This window comes from Heterodontus francisci, chromosome 7 (assembly GCF_036365525.1).
Source record: "Heterodontus francisci isolate sHetFra1 chromosome 7, sHetFra1.hap1, whole genome shotgun sequence".
In the NCBI taxonomy this organism is placed as follows: domain Eukaryota; kingdom Metazoa; phylum Chordata; class Chondrichthyes; order Heterodontiformes; family Heterodontidae; genus Heterodontus; species Heterodontus francisci.
This window is the reverse complement of record NC_090377.1, coordinates 113,101,803-113,117,153: the sequence shown is the minus strand read 5'-3', so window position 1 is coordinate 113,117,153 and position 15,351 is coordinate 113,101,803. Positions and strand designations below refer to the sequence as shown.

The 15,351-nt window shown below is 39.1% G+C and overlaps 1 protein-coding gene across 14 annotated transcripts in view; it reads right to left on the bottom strand.

The window, feature by feature from the left end:
* Positions 1–15,351, bottom strand: part of hdac4 (histone deacetylase 4) — a 595,905-nt gene that overhangs the window by 35,421 nt on the left and 545,133 nt on the right. For all 14 annotated transcript variants that reach the window (XM_068035894.1, XM_068035896.1, XM_068035900.1 and 11 more), the window contains 5 exons: positions 12,852–12,959; positions 10,058–10,113; positions 9,579–9,666; positions 7,908–8,027; positions 5,817–5,914 (listed from right to left, as the gene is read on the bottom strand). In XM_068035894.1, the coding sequence (XP_067891995.1) occupies positions 5,817–5,914; positions 7,908–8,027; positions 9,579–9,666; positions 10,058–10,113; positions 12,852–12,959 (470 nt within the window). The remainder of the gene's footprint in view (positions 1–5,816; positions 5,915–7,907; positions 8,028–9,578; positions 9,667–10,057; positions 10,114–12,851; positions 12,960–15,351) is intronic.

The following is a 15,351-nucleotide window of genomic DNA, read 5'->3' as shown; positions in this document are numbered from 1 at the left end:
TGTTTTTGTATTTATTAACCCTGTATACTTTTCTAACACCAAGTCCTGCCTTTAATTAAACCAAGCTTTACCTGGTCTTAATTCAGTCAGGGTATATGGAAGCAGATTCCTTAGGATAGCTGAGTGACAGCCTTGATTTTTGTACTCAAGCCCTGGAAGGCCCAGCTGCAGACTGCACATCTCGGCAGGGGCGGCAGCAGTGGGAGGACGAAGGCTGACGAAATTGATGAAAGTTTATTGGACTAAAATGTTAACTCTGTTTCTCTCTTCAAAAACGCTGCCTGACCTATCGAGTATTTCCAGCAAAAGATTGTGCACATTTGAATAATGTATGGACTTGTACAGGATGTATGCAATCAAAATGATTACCTGTGTCCAGTGCAGATATAAATAAATTCAATAGTTAATTGTTTAAAACTAAACTGCTTTACACACAAAACCCACAGTTTCAAATCATCGCCATTTACACCCTCTTTGTTGGCAAGGAAGTGATTCTGTCAGGTGGCGTGAACTGCTTTACAGTACTAAGTCCAGCTTCAATCATCGTTGCAGCCAATTCTGGCTGCTGATCTAATTGAAATGCTTCCGACAATCCTGCCTATTGCTTTGAACCTGGGAGATTGGACTGATTTCTCTCAGCATTTCCTCCCAGATCATTTTATTTCTGTAGAATGATGCACTTTCCGAAACAATCTTTTCTTATGAAGAACTTCAGTAAAGTCAGTGCACACCAGCATCAAAATCTATACACTGCCTGCTGCATGATACTGTAGATATTGAGCACTACTTGGTGCTGAGTTCCTTAAAATTAACCGAGCCAGTTATTTACATCCCACTGATTTCACGTTTGGTTGGGTCATGCAAAATACAACATGTATTGGAGGGAAAATTTTAATGTTGAATAGTGGCAAGATCAGCACCAGCACCACGGAATTGGAAAATTGCTTTTGTTAGACGCACCAGGACTAAAAACACAAAGGAATGTCCATCGTGTTGCAAATTCTGTTTTCTGACCTACAGGACATTTAACACAATTTTCTTCGTTCTGGATTAAGCATTTCCTTGCCTTTTAGTAAAGCCAATTTTTCTTCCTGGTAAATTTTAGGATTGCCTTTGTAACACTCAATTTCCTGACTGAGAAGCTGGATAGCTACCAGCTCCCAGGTTTCCCATTTTGTGACTCCATAACCAGCTATTGGGAAATGTGTAGAAGTAGCCTGCAGCGACACTTCCTTCAATTTCCCTTAACATGGAGAAGGGTCGAGTCCTCACTGAATGCCTTCGCCAACAGCTCTGATCAAAATTAGGAACTCACAAAGTGGGGGAAAAGACACAAATGTAAAACCTGCACCTTACCATTTCAAGGCACAGCACATTGGTATACCTGCCATCTTTTTCAAAAATCATTAGATGGCTAATTAGATACATATTTTAAAACTAATTGTTTTACAATGGAACTGGATTGAATGTTTCTGACTTCTTGCTGTTTATGGCAACATGTTCAAATCAGCAAAGAGAAGAACTCTTTGAAGACTTAATGGCTTGATGTCAATTATATTTTAATATGTTATTAATTTGTGATACAAATTCAGCATTTATCCATTTAAATAAAAACAGAAAATGCTGTTAATATTCAGCAAATCTGGCAGCATCTGGAGAAAAAGAAAGAGTTAACGTTTCAGGTCGATGATCTTTCATCCATTTTAGATTGGACTTTCAACTGCTGTTGATCAAATTCCTGGCATATCTGTAAATAGCTTTTAGTCCTTATACCATGGTGCCATATTCAGAAGTGCAAGTTGAATAAAAGCAAATTGCTGGTGCATATCAACTTATATTTTCTTACGTTCTCATGACCGTAACGTTTATAACTTGAATGCTTTCCATTCAACACTGTTAAGGGTTAAAACACATATCTCTAAGCACCATCGAGCGTAAAGTACTTCTGATTCCTCACAAACTTCAAAGTCCTTGCATTTGGCATTTGCAAGACTGGTTTGAATTAAGTTCAATTCTACACTCTACTTCCAAGTTCATGGTGAAACTGAATGCCTTCTGGATTTCATTATGTCCAATTATCTTATCTTTTTTCATCTTAGGCTTGATCCCCAGCAAATGCAACGTGGCATTCTATGGGTCTAAATAACAAGGTGCTGCCTTGAAGGCATCTATTGTCTCTGGAGATTTGCAAACTGCTGAATATATGACCTGTTGCAATTTCTTCCTAAGCCCATGCGTGCTATAAATTTTATACTTCAAAGCAATATTTGGCTAGAAATTGGTGAAACTTACAGAAAAAAAGTTAGTTAAAATGTTAACTTCAAATCTCAAATACCTGGCATCACCTTAGAAACTTGGCAACAGATTTAAAAACTCCATCAGAATGGCTTTTAGCCTCCACAAGTTGTAAATGAGGCTACAAAAATCTTGCGTTTTTGCATGAACAATTGCATTGGCATGTTCTGAAACCTTATCTGAAGACTGGGTTGCAGGTTTTCAAAGCAGATGTTTGCAAATATTCATGGGCTGAGAGAAGTACTATTTTCAAAATATCTGGTCAGTAAGACAATACTAAAACTTTGTATTGACCTATCTCAAAGTAAGGCAAACAAGTTCCATCAGTAATTTATAGCCTTGGATGATTCACGTTCTCAAGAAAGCTATTTATAGTGAAGACGGATATGCAATTTTATGAAAGATAAAACAAAGCCTGAAGCTGCTGATCGGAGTTGATGCAACAAGACGATTTACTGCCACTGACCTCAGGAGCCCAAGTAACAGAGTGGAAATCAGTGAAGGTTGATGCTTTCAATTATGGGAACTGTGCATGTTTGGTTATTGAGTGAGGAGATGGTTAGGCTTGGTGGTGTTGCCACCCCACCCCCCATAGTTAAAAAGGCCACGACACACATTGCCAAAGGCTGTTAGACACAAATAATGGCTTCTAGAATAAGTTACTGGAGGACACTGTGCCTATGGATCTGCACCCCAATACTTTCAGGGATAGGGAGAAAGATAAACTTGGTGGGATGCATTGAAACCATTTTTCTTAAACACAAGATTAAAAAGTAATAATGAGAAGGTGTCATCTGCCAGAGTGTCACCTGTGGCTCAGTTGGTAGCACTTTCGCCTCTGAGTCACAAGGTTCCAGTTCAAGTCCCACTTGATGGCTTGAGTACAAAAATCAAGTCTAACACTCCAGTGCAGTACTGGGGGAGTGCTGCACTGTCAGAGGTGCTGTTTTTCAAATGAGGCGTCAAACTAAGGCTCCATCTGCTTACTCGGGTGGATATAATAGACCCCATGGTGCTATTTCGAAGAAAAGCAGGGCAGTTGTCCTGGCCAATAATTATCCCTCAATCAACATGACAAAAAACAGATTTTGTCTATTAACACATTGCGGTTTGTGGGAATTTGCTGTGCGCAAATTGGCTGCCATATTTCTTACCTTACAACAGTGACTATACTTTAAAAAATGTACTTCATTGGCTGCAAAGCACTTTAAGATGTCTGGTGGCTGTAAAAAGGGCTATAAGAAGTGCAAGTCTTTCTTTTTAGAATATCAAACCTTCCTGTCTTTGCTCAATTGCAGCCACCTTGTAAAGAAAAGCTTGCAATTTTCATTAAAATCCAAACACTCCCGACAAACTCCCTATGTATACATTAAATGACATTTCTCAAAACACTGGATAGTTTTTGCTCATACTGCTCAAAAACACAGCTCTTCATTTTCAACAGATACATCAATACTGATAGACAAGAAAGGCGCAATTGTTTCCACAAGCAAGCTACATCCCATTCCCATCACAGTTAACCTTTTTTGCCTTGCAGCAACGCTTCACTACCCTGAACATATGCAGTTCATATACTATGAAAAATTTCTATATCAGATTTCAAGACTTGCAGATACTGAGTTGTAACATTCCAATTATGAGACGACACAAATGCAATTCTAATCATTTATAATTTCACATTCTTTATACCACGTGAGCACATCTCATAACCTTAATACAAATGTAGCTTGGTTTCTTAATTATTTCAATTAAATACACAGTTAGAAATTTGTAGCTATTCCATTTTTTTCCAGCTGAAAGAGCATTACCCAACTAAACAAACACATTTTGTTTGATTGTGTTCACTTGTTTTTATTACAGCTCTGTGAAGCACCTTGGGACATTTTTATCCATAGTTAAGGTGCTACATAAATACAAGTTAATAAGAACATTTGGTCCTTTGAGTCTGCTCCTCCATTCAGTCAGTTCATGGATGATTTTCCACCTTAACTCCACCTTCCTGTACTATCCCCATATCCTTTGATTCCTTTAGTACCCAAAAATCTATTGCTCTCAGTCTTGAATATACCCAACAACTGAGCATCCACAGCCTCTGGGGCAGAGAATTCCAAAGATTGGCAACCCACTAAATGAAGAAATTTTTCCTCATTTTAGTCCTAAATGGCTGACCCCTTATCCTGAGACTATGCCCCCCTAGTTTTAGACTCTCCAGCCAGGGGTAACAGCCTCTCAGCATCTATGCTCCTAAGAATTTTATATGTTTTAATAAGATCACCTCTCAGTTTTCTGAACTCTAGCGGATATAGATTTAGACCACTCGATCTCTCCTCATAGGACATTCCCTGCATCCAGGAAATCAGTCTGGTGAACTTCTGTTGCATTCCCTCTAAGGAAAGTAGATCTTTACTTAGGTAAAGAGATTAAAACTGTGGACAGTACTCTAGGTGTGGTCTCACCAAAAGCCTATCAGATTCCTGAAAGTAGGAGGATAGATTGATAAGATGGTCAAGAAGATATATGGGATATTTTCCTTTGTTAGCGGAGACACAGAACATAAGAGCAGGGTGGTTATGCTAGAACTGAATAAAACACTAGCTAGGCCACAGCTAGAGTATTGCATACAGTTCTGGTCGCATTACAGGAAGGATGTCATCACACTCGAGAGGATACAGAGGAGATTTACAAGGATGTTGCCAGGACTGGAGATTTTTTAGCTATGAGGAAAGATTAGATAGGCTGGGGATGTTTTCTTTGGAGCAGAAGATCTGAGGGGAGATTTAATTGAGGTGTATAATATTACGGGGGGCCTAGATAGAGTTGATAGGAAGGACCTATTTCCATTAGCAGAGAAGTCTATAACCAGGGGCATAGATTTAAAGTAATTGGTAGGATTAGAGAGGAGTTGAGGAGAATTTTTTTCACTCAGAGGTGGCTGGGATTTGGAACTCACCGACTGAAAGGGTGGTAGAGGCAGAAACCCTCAACGTCTAAAAAATATTTGGATACACATTTGAAGGGCTGCAACCTACAAGGCAACGAACCAAGAGCTGGAAAGTGAGATTAGGCTGGATAGCTCTTTTCGGCCAGCACAGACATAATGGGCTGAGTAACCTCCTTCTGTGCCATAAATTTCTATGATTCTATTCTATCTCTACATCACTACCAAGGTTTATCCTTGGGTGACCAAGTCAAATATGCCAAAGTTTAGCTCTAAGGTAACCTGAATGAGAATATTAGGGATGGAGATTTGAATAAGAGTTTTTTTAGCTGAGAGTTCAACACTCTAGTGGTGTTGTATATAGTCAACGCCAGAAGAGTTAAAAAAAAATTAATTCACACTTCTTATAGCATTGAACTGTTGACTCCTTAATTATTGGCTTTTGAGTGCTGATTAACTTCTGTATGAAATGTAAGAAAACAGAATCACTTAAACTTCCCTTCAAAATGACTCATTAAACAAACACACTTAACAAGACTGGTCACAACCTTTATTAACATCACTGAATATTTTGAAGTCTCACCTAAACGCAGTTAAATATTCAGCATCTCCCATTGGTGGATCCAGACCGCCAGTCCAGGCCATATTGAGATTAAATCCTACCCCTGCACCGGTCCCAACCTAAAACGCAAAAATCAGGAACGCTTTAAACACGGAAACAGTGTCTTCCTATCTGAAATAAAAACAAGAAATGCTGGAAATACTCAGCAGGTCTGGCAGCATCTGTGGAGAAAGTAGCAGAGTTAACATTTCAGGTCAATGACCCTTCATCAGAACTAACAAATATTAGAAATGTAAAAGGTTTTAAGCAAGTAAAGCGGGGATTGGGCAAGAGATAATAAAAGAGGTGTTGATAGGACAAGGTCACAGAGAATAACCGACCAGAAGGTCATGGAACAAAGGCAAATGGTATGTTAATGGTGTGGTGAAAGACAAAGCGTTAGTACAAAGAGGGTGTGAATTGACTGTAAAATGAACAGCCCTGGCTCCAAACACAAACATTTAAAAAAAACAAAAACAGTGGGTAGGCACAGTAGAAATAAACTGAACAAACTAAAATAAAAGAAAAAAAAGAAAAAAGGAAAGATAACTAAAAATAAAAAGGGGGGCCCCAGCATGCTCTGAAATTATTGAATTCAATGATCAGTCTGGCAGGCTGTAGCATGCCTAATCGGTAAATGAGGTGCTGTTCCTTGAGCTTGCATTGATGTTCGCTGGAACACTGCAGAAATCCCAGGACAGAGATGTGAGCATGAGAGCAGGGGGGTGGGGGGGAGGTGGGGGAGTGTTGAAATGGCCAGCAACCGGAAGCTCGGGGTCATGATTACGGACTGAGCAGAGGTGTTCCGCAAAGCGGTCACCCAATCTGCGTTTGGTCTCCCCTTTGTCTTTCAGCACACCATTAACATACCGTTTGCCTTTGTTCCATGACCTTCTGGTCAGTTATTCTCTGTGACCTTGTCCTATCAACACCTCTTTTGTTATCTCTTGCCCCACCCCCGCTTTACTTGCTTAAAACCTTTTACATTTCTAATATTTGTCAGTTCCAATGAAGGGTCACTGACCTGAAACGTTAACTCTGCTTCTCTCTCCACAGATGCTGCCAGACCTGCTGAGTATTTCCAGCATTTCTTGTTTTTATTTTATATTTCCAGCACCTGTAGTATTTTGCTTTTATCTTCCTATCTTAAATTTGATTTTCTATTTTAAAATGCAATGTTAATCCAAACACTGGAATTCTGAGGCTATTTACAAAACTGTCTACTGCATACCTGAAGTTCTTGTGTATTTATGTCTATTGCAAATATTTTTCTTCGTATAATTTTATGCCGTACGATGATTCAGTATAAAGTGCACACACTTGCTTTTTAAAAGAATATTCTTATTTGATTTTAAGCAGTTTCAATCACTACATCTTCAAAAGAATAAAAATAAATCATTCAAAACAAAACAACTAGAACTGGTTTCATACTTTACAAGGATAGTGATCATAATTTCACTCAATAATTTAAAAAGAAAAATCAGAAATGCGGTTAGGTTTTCTCTATTATTTATCAAGTAATTCAATTACCTAGCAAAATAGTTACCATGAAAAGGATTACAAGCCAAACTTAATTTATTTTTAGATGCTGTGATCCATGCCTTAAAGGACACGTGAATAGACTTCTTTTTTGATCTAGAACATTAGCTGCAATCTGAAAGGTTAGAAAAGAATTAGGTTTTAAGCAAGTGAAGGAGGGCGGGGTGGGGGTTTGGTGGGTAAGAGATTAAAAGGGAAGGTGTGTGATAGGGCAGAAGAGATTATATAATAATAAATAATAGCTGTCCCAAGACAGCTTTGTTATTTAATCTCTCCTGCTCCTCTGCCCTGTGACACACCTTCCCTTTTCTTCTCTTCCCCACCAAACCACCCCCCCTTCACTTGCTTAAACCTAATTCTTTTCTAACCTTTGCCAGTTCTGATGAAAGGTCACAGACCTGAAACGTTAACTCTGCTTTTCTCTCCACAGATGCTGCCTGACCTACTGTGTATTCCAGCACTTTCAGTTTTTATTTCAGATTTCCAGCATCTGCAGTATTTTGCTTTTATTTTAGTGCAATCTGAATTACTTGCCTCATCTGGGGCTCCACTTCCAGGGAAGAAGTTGCCATCATCATAGCGATGCAGCGAAATGTACAACACGTTGGGATCACTGTAGAATGCTTGCTGGGTTCCGTTACCATGATGCACATCCTGTTGCACAATGTTAGACAGCAGATTGAATGGCCATGTTTGAGAAGTAGAATTTTAGACTCATCTTTAACTCAGGACCAGAGTTTAATTTGTGGCTAAAAGATTGCAGATCGTTTCGACATCATTTCTTCCTGACTGATGGGAAACCCAACAGTTGTATTATATAAGCAATACAAAACATTTATTTACTTTAAACATGCACCCTACTTCCTAATTATTTTCTCCACTTGCATACACTGCTGGAGGAGTGTGGATTGATGACCTTGCCCTAGGTCTCTGCTAAAACTGCTTCTGAACTATCTAGAGTGGCCTTCAAACCAAATATTCTTCTCTCTTACTGAAGTCTATACTCTGGTAGCCTGAGTAAAACTGGGACTCATCCTGTGGTGAAGTGTGGACATAAACCAGTGCTCCATGGCTCTGCAATGAAGCACCGTAGTACCAGTATTAGCAATCACCACTGCAATACCCAACAAGATGCAAGATTTTCAAGATTTAAGGTAAAGACAAACAATAGGCTTACCTGCCTTAACGTAGCTGACACTATATATATTATTTAATTGTATATCAAAAAGTAATTGTTGGCCATCTGTTCAACCCTTGTTTATTATAACAGCTTGAGCAGTCTAAATCATTCCAAGTTTAGCACCAGTTGCACCGTCCATCAGTAACCCTGTCCCGTCACATATGAAGCTCATTTTAAATTGTCATAAACTCACTTAAGTATTAAATAGAAAATAGCAAAACTATAGGGGCAATTTTCACCTCCATCACCTGGTGGTGATCTGGTGGAGTGAATTGCCTGCCTGTTGAAATCAGTGCGATGAAAATTCTATAATGGGCAAGTGATTTGCTCCGCCAGAATATCACACTAGGGTGAAGGTGAAAATGAATGCTAATGTGTCTTACAATTAATCCTAATTTAAAAAAAACATAAAACAGTCAGTTACAAAACCAAATAATGTTAACACAAAAATATCCATTTTCTACTCTTCCCCCATCCCTCACTGCCTCCCCAACTATAGCTCTAATGACATCAGCCAGAACAGCTGGTCTAGGCTATAACCATCCACCCACCCCCACCATTCTGTAACTGGCTAACAGAACGTACAGGGGAAGGCAGGCCCCGACACTCAAATGCATTCACTCTCTTAGTCCTCTCCCCCACGCCCTCCTCGCCCCAGGAATCACAGATCTTTGCTGCTCCACAGTGTTCTATTGAGGGAAGGTAAGATTGAATTACAATCTATGGCAGAGCTTGCTCACATTTGATTAGACTAACATAGAACGATTCATAACGCAAACAAAAGATTAACACTTGTTACAAACTGAAACAGTTATTAAAACATTAAAATATGCTGCTCAAAAAATCGCTCAGTCCAAAGGTTCAATTTAGATGATCGGACACGATTAATCTATTTAAACACTATCTGGATGTGACTCTAAATAAGAATACACTGGTACAACAGATTTCAATTAAATAGGGTTGGAAAGCAGAATAAATAAAAACTCTTCCCTAATTTGTTCCATGCTTTGGCCTGGCTCACTCACCCAGTCCACTATAAGGATTTTGCTGACATTCAACCTCTGCTGTAAGAGTTTAGTAGCGATGGCCACAGAATTGAAGTAGCAGAATCCCCTAGAGGTAAGACAATTGGGGAAGAGGAGAGAAAAAAAGGGAAATGGTTAATTGCAATGTTCCTGATTATAATCATCTGCATTCCTTCGCTCATTTATCATCAGAGAGAAAAGCACAGTAGGAACAAATTTTCAGCAGCTTTTGTTCTGAACCTCATATGTTGCCAATTACATACAAATTACATTAGAAAGGTAGGTGACTTTTTAAAAAATTCGTTCATGGATGTCAGCGTCATTGACAAACGGCAGCATTTATTTCCCAACCCTAAATGCCCTTGAAAAGGTGGTGGTGAGCTATCTTCTTAAACCGCTGCAGTCCATATGCTGTATGTACTTGCTTTGCAAGCACTAGAAATTATTTTTCACTGGTGAGGACTGAAACAGTTACTTACATTGGTGTGCTCTCCTCTGCATGGTGTCCAGGAGGCCTCACGACTGCAAATCCATTCTGCAAAACACCATTTATATAAATCAGTACAAGGTGCAATTTGCACTGAAACACAGGTAGTTTCTAAGCTTTTAATTAGACAGATGAACATCAACTAACAGATCAGATGACTGACAATGTACTCTACTGATGGTTCAATAGGTTAAGGCAATGAGCAGCTCAGCCGTACAGATTAGTAGAGCTGATAATCTGGCCTCAGCACTCACAGGTTACAAAACAGGAGATACAGCCACAGATCCTGTTCTGATTGTTGTCCAGTAACCTCTGCTGAAAGGATTCAAGTGTAGTCATTAGGTGAGGATGAAAGTGGATTGGGCTGGGCTGTGATGCTGCTGCTGTCATCACTTACTGCCCAGGCTCTCACATAAATAGCAGCCATTTGGGCTATGTATTGGAGGGCAAGCGGTATGCACGTTAGTCAGTCTCTTTGGGAAGGGAAAGTGGAAACTGGCAAGATAAAAGCCAAAATAATTAATCAAATACTTCCTTCACTCTCAAAGATAATTTCTCTCATTATCCAAGCTACTTAAAAGCACTAATGAGTTTGATAAGATGCTTCAGTATATTCATGAGAAAAGACAGTTAAGCGTGAGACTTTGTGCCTCAGCAAACAAAACAATCAATTAATTGACAAATTTAGGTTTTAGCTTCCAATTAAAAATGAGGGTTCAGGAAAAAACCAATAGAATTTGCAGAGGATGAATTTATTGCAACTTAACCAAAGTTGCAGAATGTATTTCAAAATCCCTCGAATATAGTAGTGCAGTGGCTCTGTTACCTGGAATTCAGAGGCCTGGACTAATAATCAAGAAAGTGAGTGGTCAAATCATAGCAGTTTGAGAATTTTAATCAGTTTAAAAAAAAGTTAGCATCAGTAAAAGTGACCATGAAGCTGTTAGAATGTCATAAAAACCCAACTGGTTCATTTAGGTCCTTTAGGGAAGGAAACCTGCTGTCCTTACTTGGTCTGGCTGATATGTAACTCCAGTCCCGCACCAATGCGGACAACTCTTAACACCCCTCTGAAGTGGCCTAGCAAGCCACTCAGTTGTCAGGACAACTAGGAATGAGCTTTATTGGACAAAACATGCGGGGTAAAATTCACTTTTACCCATTTTAGGCTACTGCCCAAGACCAAATTGACCCCATTGATTCAATAAATCAATTCGCTAAGCCACAATGATGTTCCAGAGTAAAGTTCAACTCAAGTATTAAAATGAATTTCGGAATATAAAGCAAAACTTAATCTTACAACCCACTACAGTTTGGCCCACAGAATGACAGGGAATTTCTAAATTGGATGCAATGCAGGATGTAGATTTTATTTGTAAATCAGTCATGCATGTCTTTCTGTTGTTCCTTTCATGTTACAATGTATCCTTATTTTGCCACAGCAAAAAAGTGAGTCATATTATGTAAAATAATGTGCTATGGTGCCAGCTGCAAGACAAGTAAATTAATCTTTTTACACATTTCTTCTATTCGGAAAATGCTACATAATCCTTCTGGTTTGAAAATAAGTTCAGAAGAAAACTATTCCCTCTATAATCAGAGGTCATGGATTTAAAATAATTGGCAAAAGATCTAGAGGAGATGGGAATTTTTTTTCCACTCAGTTGTTGGGATCTGGAATGCTCTACCTGAAATGGGGGTGGAAGCTGATTCCATAAATAGTTCTAAAAGGAAGTTGGACAGCTATCTGAGGATGAGGAGCTTACAGATTAGAGAAAAAGGGGTGGGGGACTAAGAATGACTGCTCTTTCAAAGAGCTAGTACAAGCATGACAGGCTTAATGGCTTCCTTCTGTGCTGTAAGTTTCTATGATTCTACATCTGAAATTAATTCTACACTACAACAGTGACTACAATTCATAAGCACTTCATTGGCTGTGAAGTACTTCGAGATGTCCTGTGGACAAGAAAGGTGCAATATAAATTTAAGTTAGTTCATTCATTCATTTTGCAAGTTTATATTGCAGGTGGATCGGAGATAATCCTACTTTTGTTCCTGACCTGGCCGACAATCACAGGCCTGGAAGAATCCGTTCCATATTGCAAGTTGTGCATACTGTTAACTGACAGAAATGAATGAATGAACCTGTACTTATTTGGTGCCTTTCACGACCACAGCATGTGCCAAAGTGCTTCACAGCCAATTAAGTACGTTGTGAAGTGTCATCACTGTTGTAGTGTAGAAAATATGGCAGCCAATTTGCAAACAAGGACCCACAAACAACAATGTGATAACAACCAGAGTCTGTCTGTAGGCATTGATTGAGGAATAAACATGGCCAGGACAGTGGGGAGAACTCCACTGATCTTCTTTGAATAGTGCCAAGAGATGTTTTATGCCCACGAGGGGGCAGATAGGGCCTTGGTTTAATGTCTCATCCAAAAGATGGCACCTCGCTGACAGTGCAGCACTCCCCTGTACTGCACTGGAGTACCACCCTCGATATGTGCACAAGTCTCTGGAATGGGGTTTAATGTCCTGTCTCAGAGTGCTACCACTGAGCCATGACTGACCCAAACATCCCAACTTACAAAGAACATAAAAGGATGTAAAAGTATTTTAGACTGGTTGATAGCAAACATTAGGATTCTAAGAATTTGTAAATGCTTATACTTACTGTCGCTGATCAACGGCAGAATTTTCTACACCCAGGTGAATTTTGCTTTCCGTATTCTCTTTCCGTAACTTCCCGTTTAATAGTTATTGCTTCAAGAAAAACCACTCACCTTTAATTCCTTAGTCGCCACTTTGAAAACAAGTTCTATTACACAGCCCACCGCTAAGCGTGCAGCACTAGATGAGTGGATCTCATTCCAAATTGTATCACTGTCCACCTAAGCATCAGACATCAAAACAAAAAAAAAACTCCATTAACTGTATACAAGGAGAATCATAATATGCTGGTCTCTTTTTTAAAAACACTTATCTTGGACAATGCTGCCTTTTAAATACAGAGAATAGATATAGCAACTTCATGAAAACAGTCAAGACGTCGCAGCAGTATAAAATATTATGCATGGTGTTCCAAGTTTCCTGTGTGCGGCTGCTGCATTATGCTGTAATAAGAACTCTCCCGAGAGGACCTATACAAGATGAAAAAGGAATCCAACAAATACAAACTGAAAATTTGGTCCAGTAAATGTATAATCAGTATTTAATCCAATTCATCTTGTGCTTGCAACAAGGCATGATATAATAATGGCAGTTTTGACCAGATATCAAGCTAATTTTGTTCCCCATCTCCTCAACGATTAACTGTGCTCATAAAGTCATTCAATAATTCTGGAATAGGAAGTTTTAATCAGGAGACTAAATATAACTTCAATCAATACTGAAGCAGCGTTAGGATCCAGATACAAAATATCGTTTGATACGCAGTACATCAAATGCAGCATACATTATGCCAGAAAGCAGCGGCTGAGTGACTATCACGGCTCTATGCGCTCATACAAATCTGTCTGGCACCTGTGAAACTTGTTATTTATAGCACATACTATCACAAACCATTCATGCTGTTAATTCATTTTTGTTTCAAATCAACAGCTGGTTTGAAATAAAAATGCACAGGTTAAATGGTGTAAATTAATTCACTGCAATATAACATTGCAATTTTATTTTTAAAAAGTAACTCCTGATTTTTCAAAAGTAACTCTAAAGATTTGATCACAATGACCCTAACTCAAGCTTTACTTTACACCCAAGTGCATTTGTTACTGTCTGATACATGTCCTGGCCAGCTCGGAGGAAAATAAAATCTGTCTGTAACTAAGGCTTGGTGCCATCCATAATCTGGTTCATTTTGTGCTCTCATTGTGTACTAGGTATTATGTACTCTAACTGATAAAGTGACCAGAGTGGGGGCTGGGGGCAGGGGGGACAAGAGGGAAAGGAAGAATGTGGGCATGTTCTCTATGTGGTGTTAGCAATTTTCTGAATTATCACAACTTTATTCTTTAGCGTAAGGTTCTGATTTAAGCAGGTATCAAACTAATATTTAGCTTATTTCTAGAGGCAAATTGATTTTGCTCCATTTTGAATTAAACCATTGTCTGACAAAATAAACTGGGTATAATACCAAACAAAATTTAATTTGGATGAGCTGATCGAAGGCGTGTTCAACTTCCCAGTGTAAAAAAAAAATCAAGCACTTATACAGCAACTTTAACATAGTAAAACGCTCTGAGGAGCGTTATCAAACTAACTTTGACACCGTGCCACACAAAGAGATAAGTGACCAAAAGCATGGTCAAAGATGCTGGTTTTAAGGAGCGCCTTACAGCAGGAAAGAGAGGAAGAGAGGCTGAGAGATTTAAGGAGGGAATTCCAAAGCTTAGGGCCTTGGCAACTGAAGGCATGGCCACCAATGGTGCAGCGATTAAAATCGGGGATGCACAAGAGGCCAGACTTAGAGGAGTCCAGAGATCTTGGAGGGTTGTAAAGCTGCAGGAGTTGAGAGATAGGGAAGGAAAGGCCATGGAGGGAATTGAACATAAGGAGGAGAATTTAAAGTCAAAGCATTGCCATACTGGGAACCAAAGTAGCTAAGTGAGGACTATGATGGGCGAACAGAACTTGGTGTTAGTTAGGCTACAGCCAAGAGTTTTGGATTAGTTCAAGTTTACAGAGGATACAAAAATGGGAGGCTGGCCAACAGAACCTGTGGATGTGCATTGTTTGTTTTAAAAATTTAATATAACTGGTGCAACAGCAGATAAGCTAAGGCCACAGAAGGTATAAAGGTCAGAACATGACTGGAGCACATGACATGAAAAAGCATGAATACAGCAGTTATTAAATATGAATCTGTTCAATAAATGAGGGAGTATTTTGCACTTGAATGTGCAACCTTGTTTCATCACTTCTCTTCTCAATTTTCACAATTCCACTAACAGAATCTGGCTAAACTAAGAGACAGTTCCACAGCACATCCAGATTTTTGGTGGGCGGGGGAGGTGGAGGCAGATAGAACAAGACATAATTTGGTTATGGCCTACCTTGTCCATTAAGCTTCCTTAATTTTTTTCTGCAGCTACAAAACTATGATAGAGCATAGATAGGGAAAATAGAGACAGACAGGACCAATGAGAGAGAGATGAGAACAGATAATGGGCAGGTCAATCACAGATTGGTGGCAACAGAACTGGAAAAGCCCAGTCATAAAATATACTGATAGGTACATGGACTCTTACAGTGTAAATGTAAAAAAAAACTGAAAATGAGAGAAAG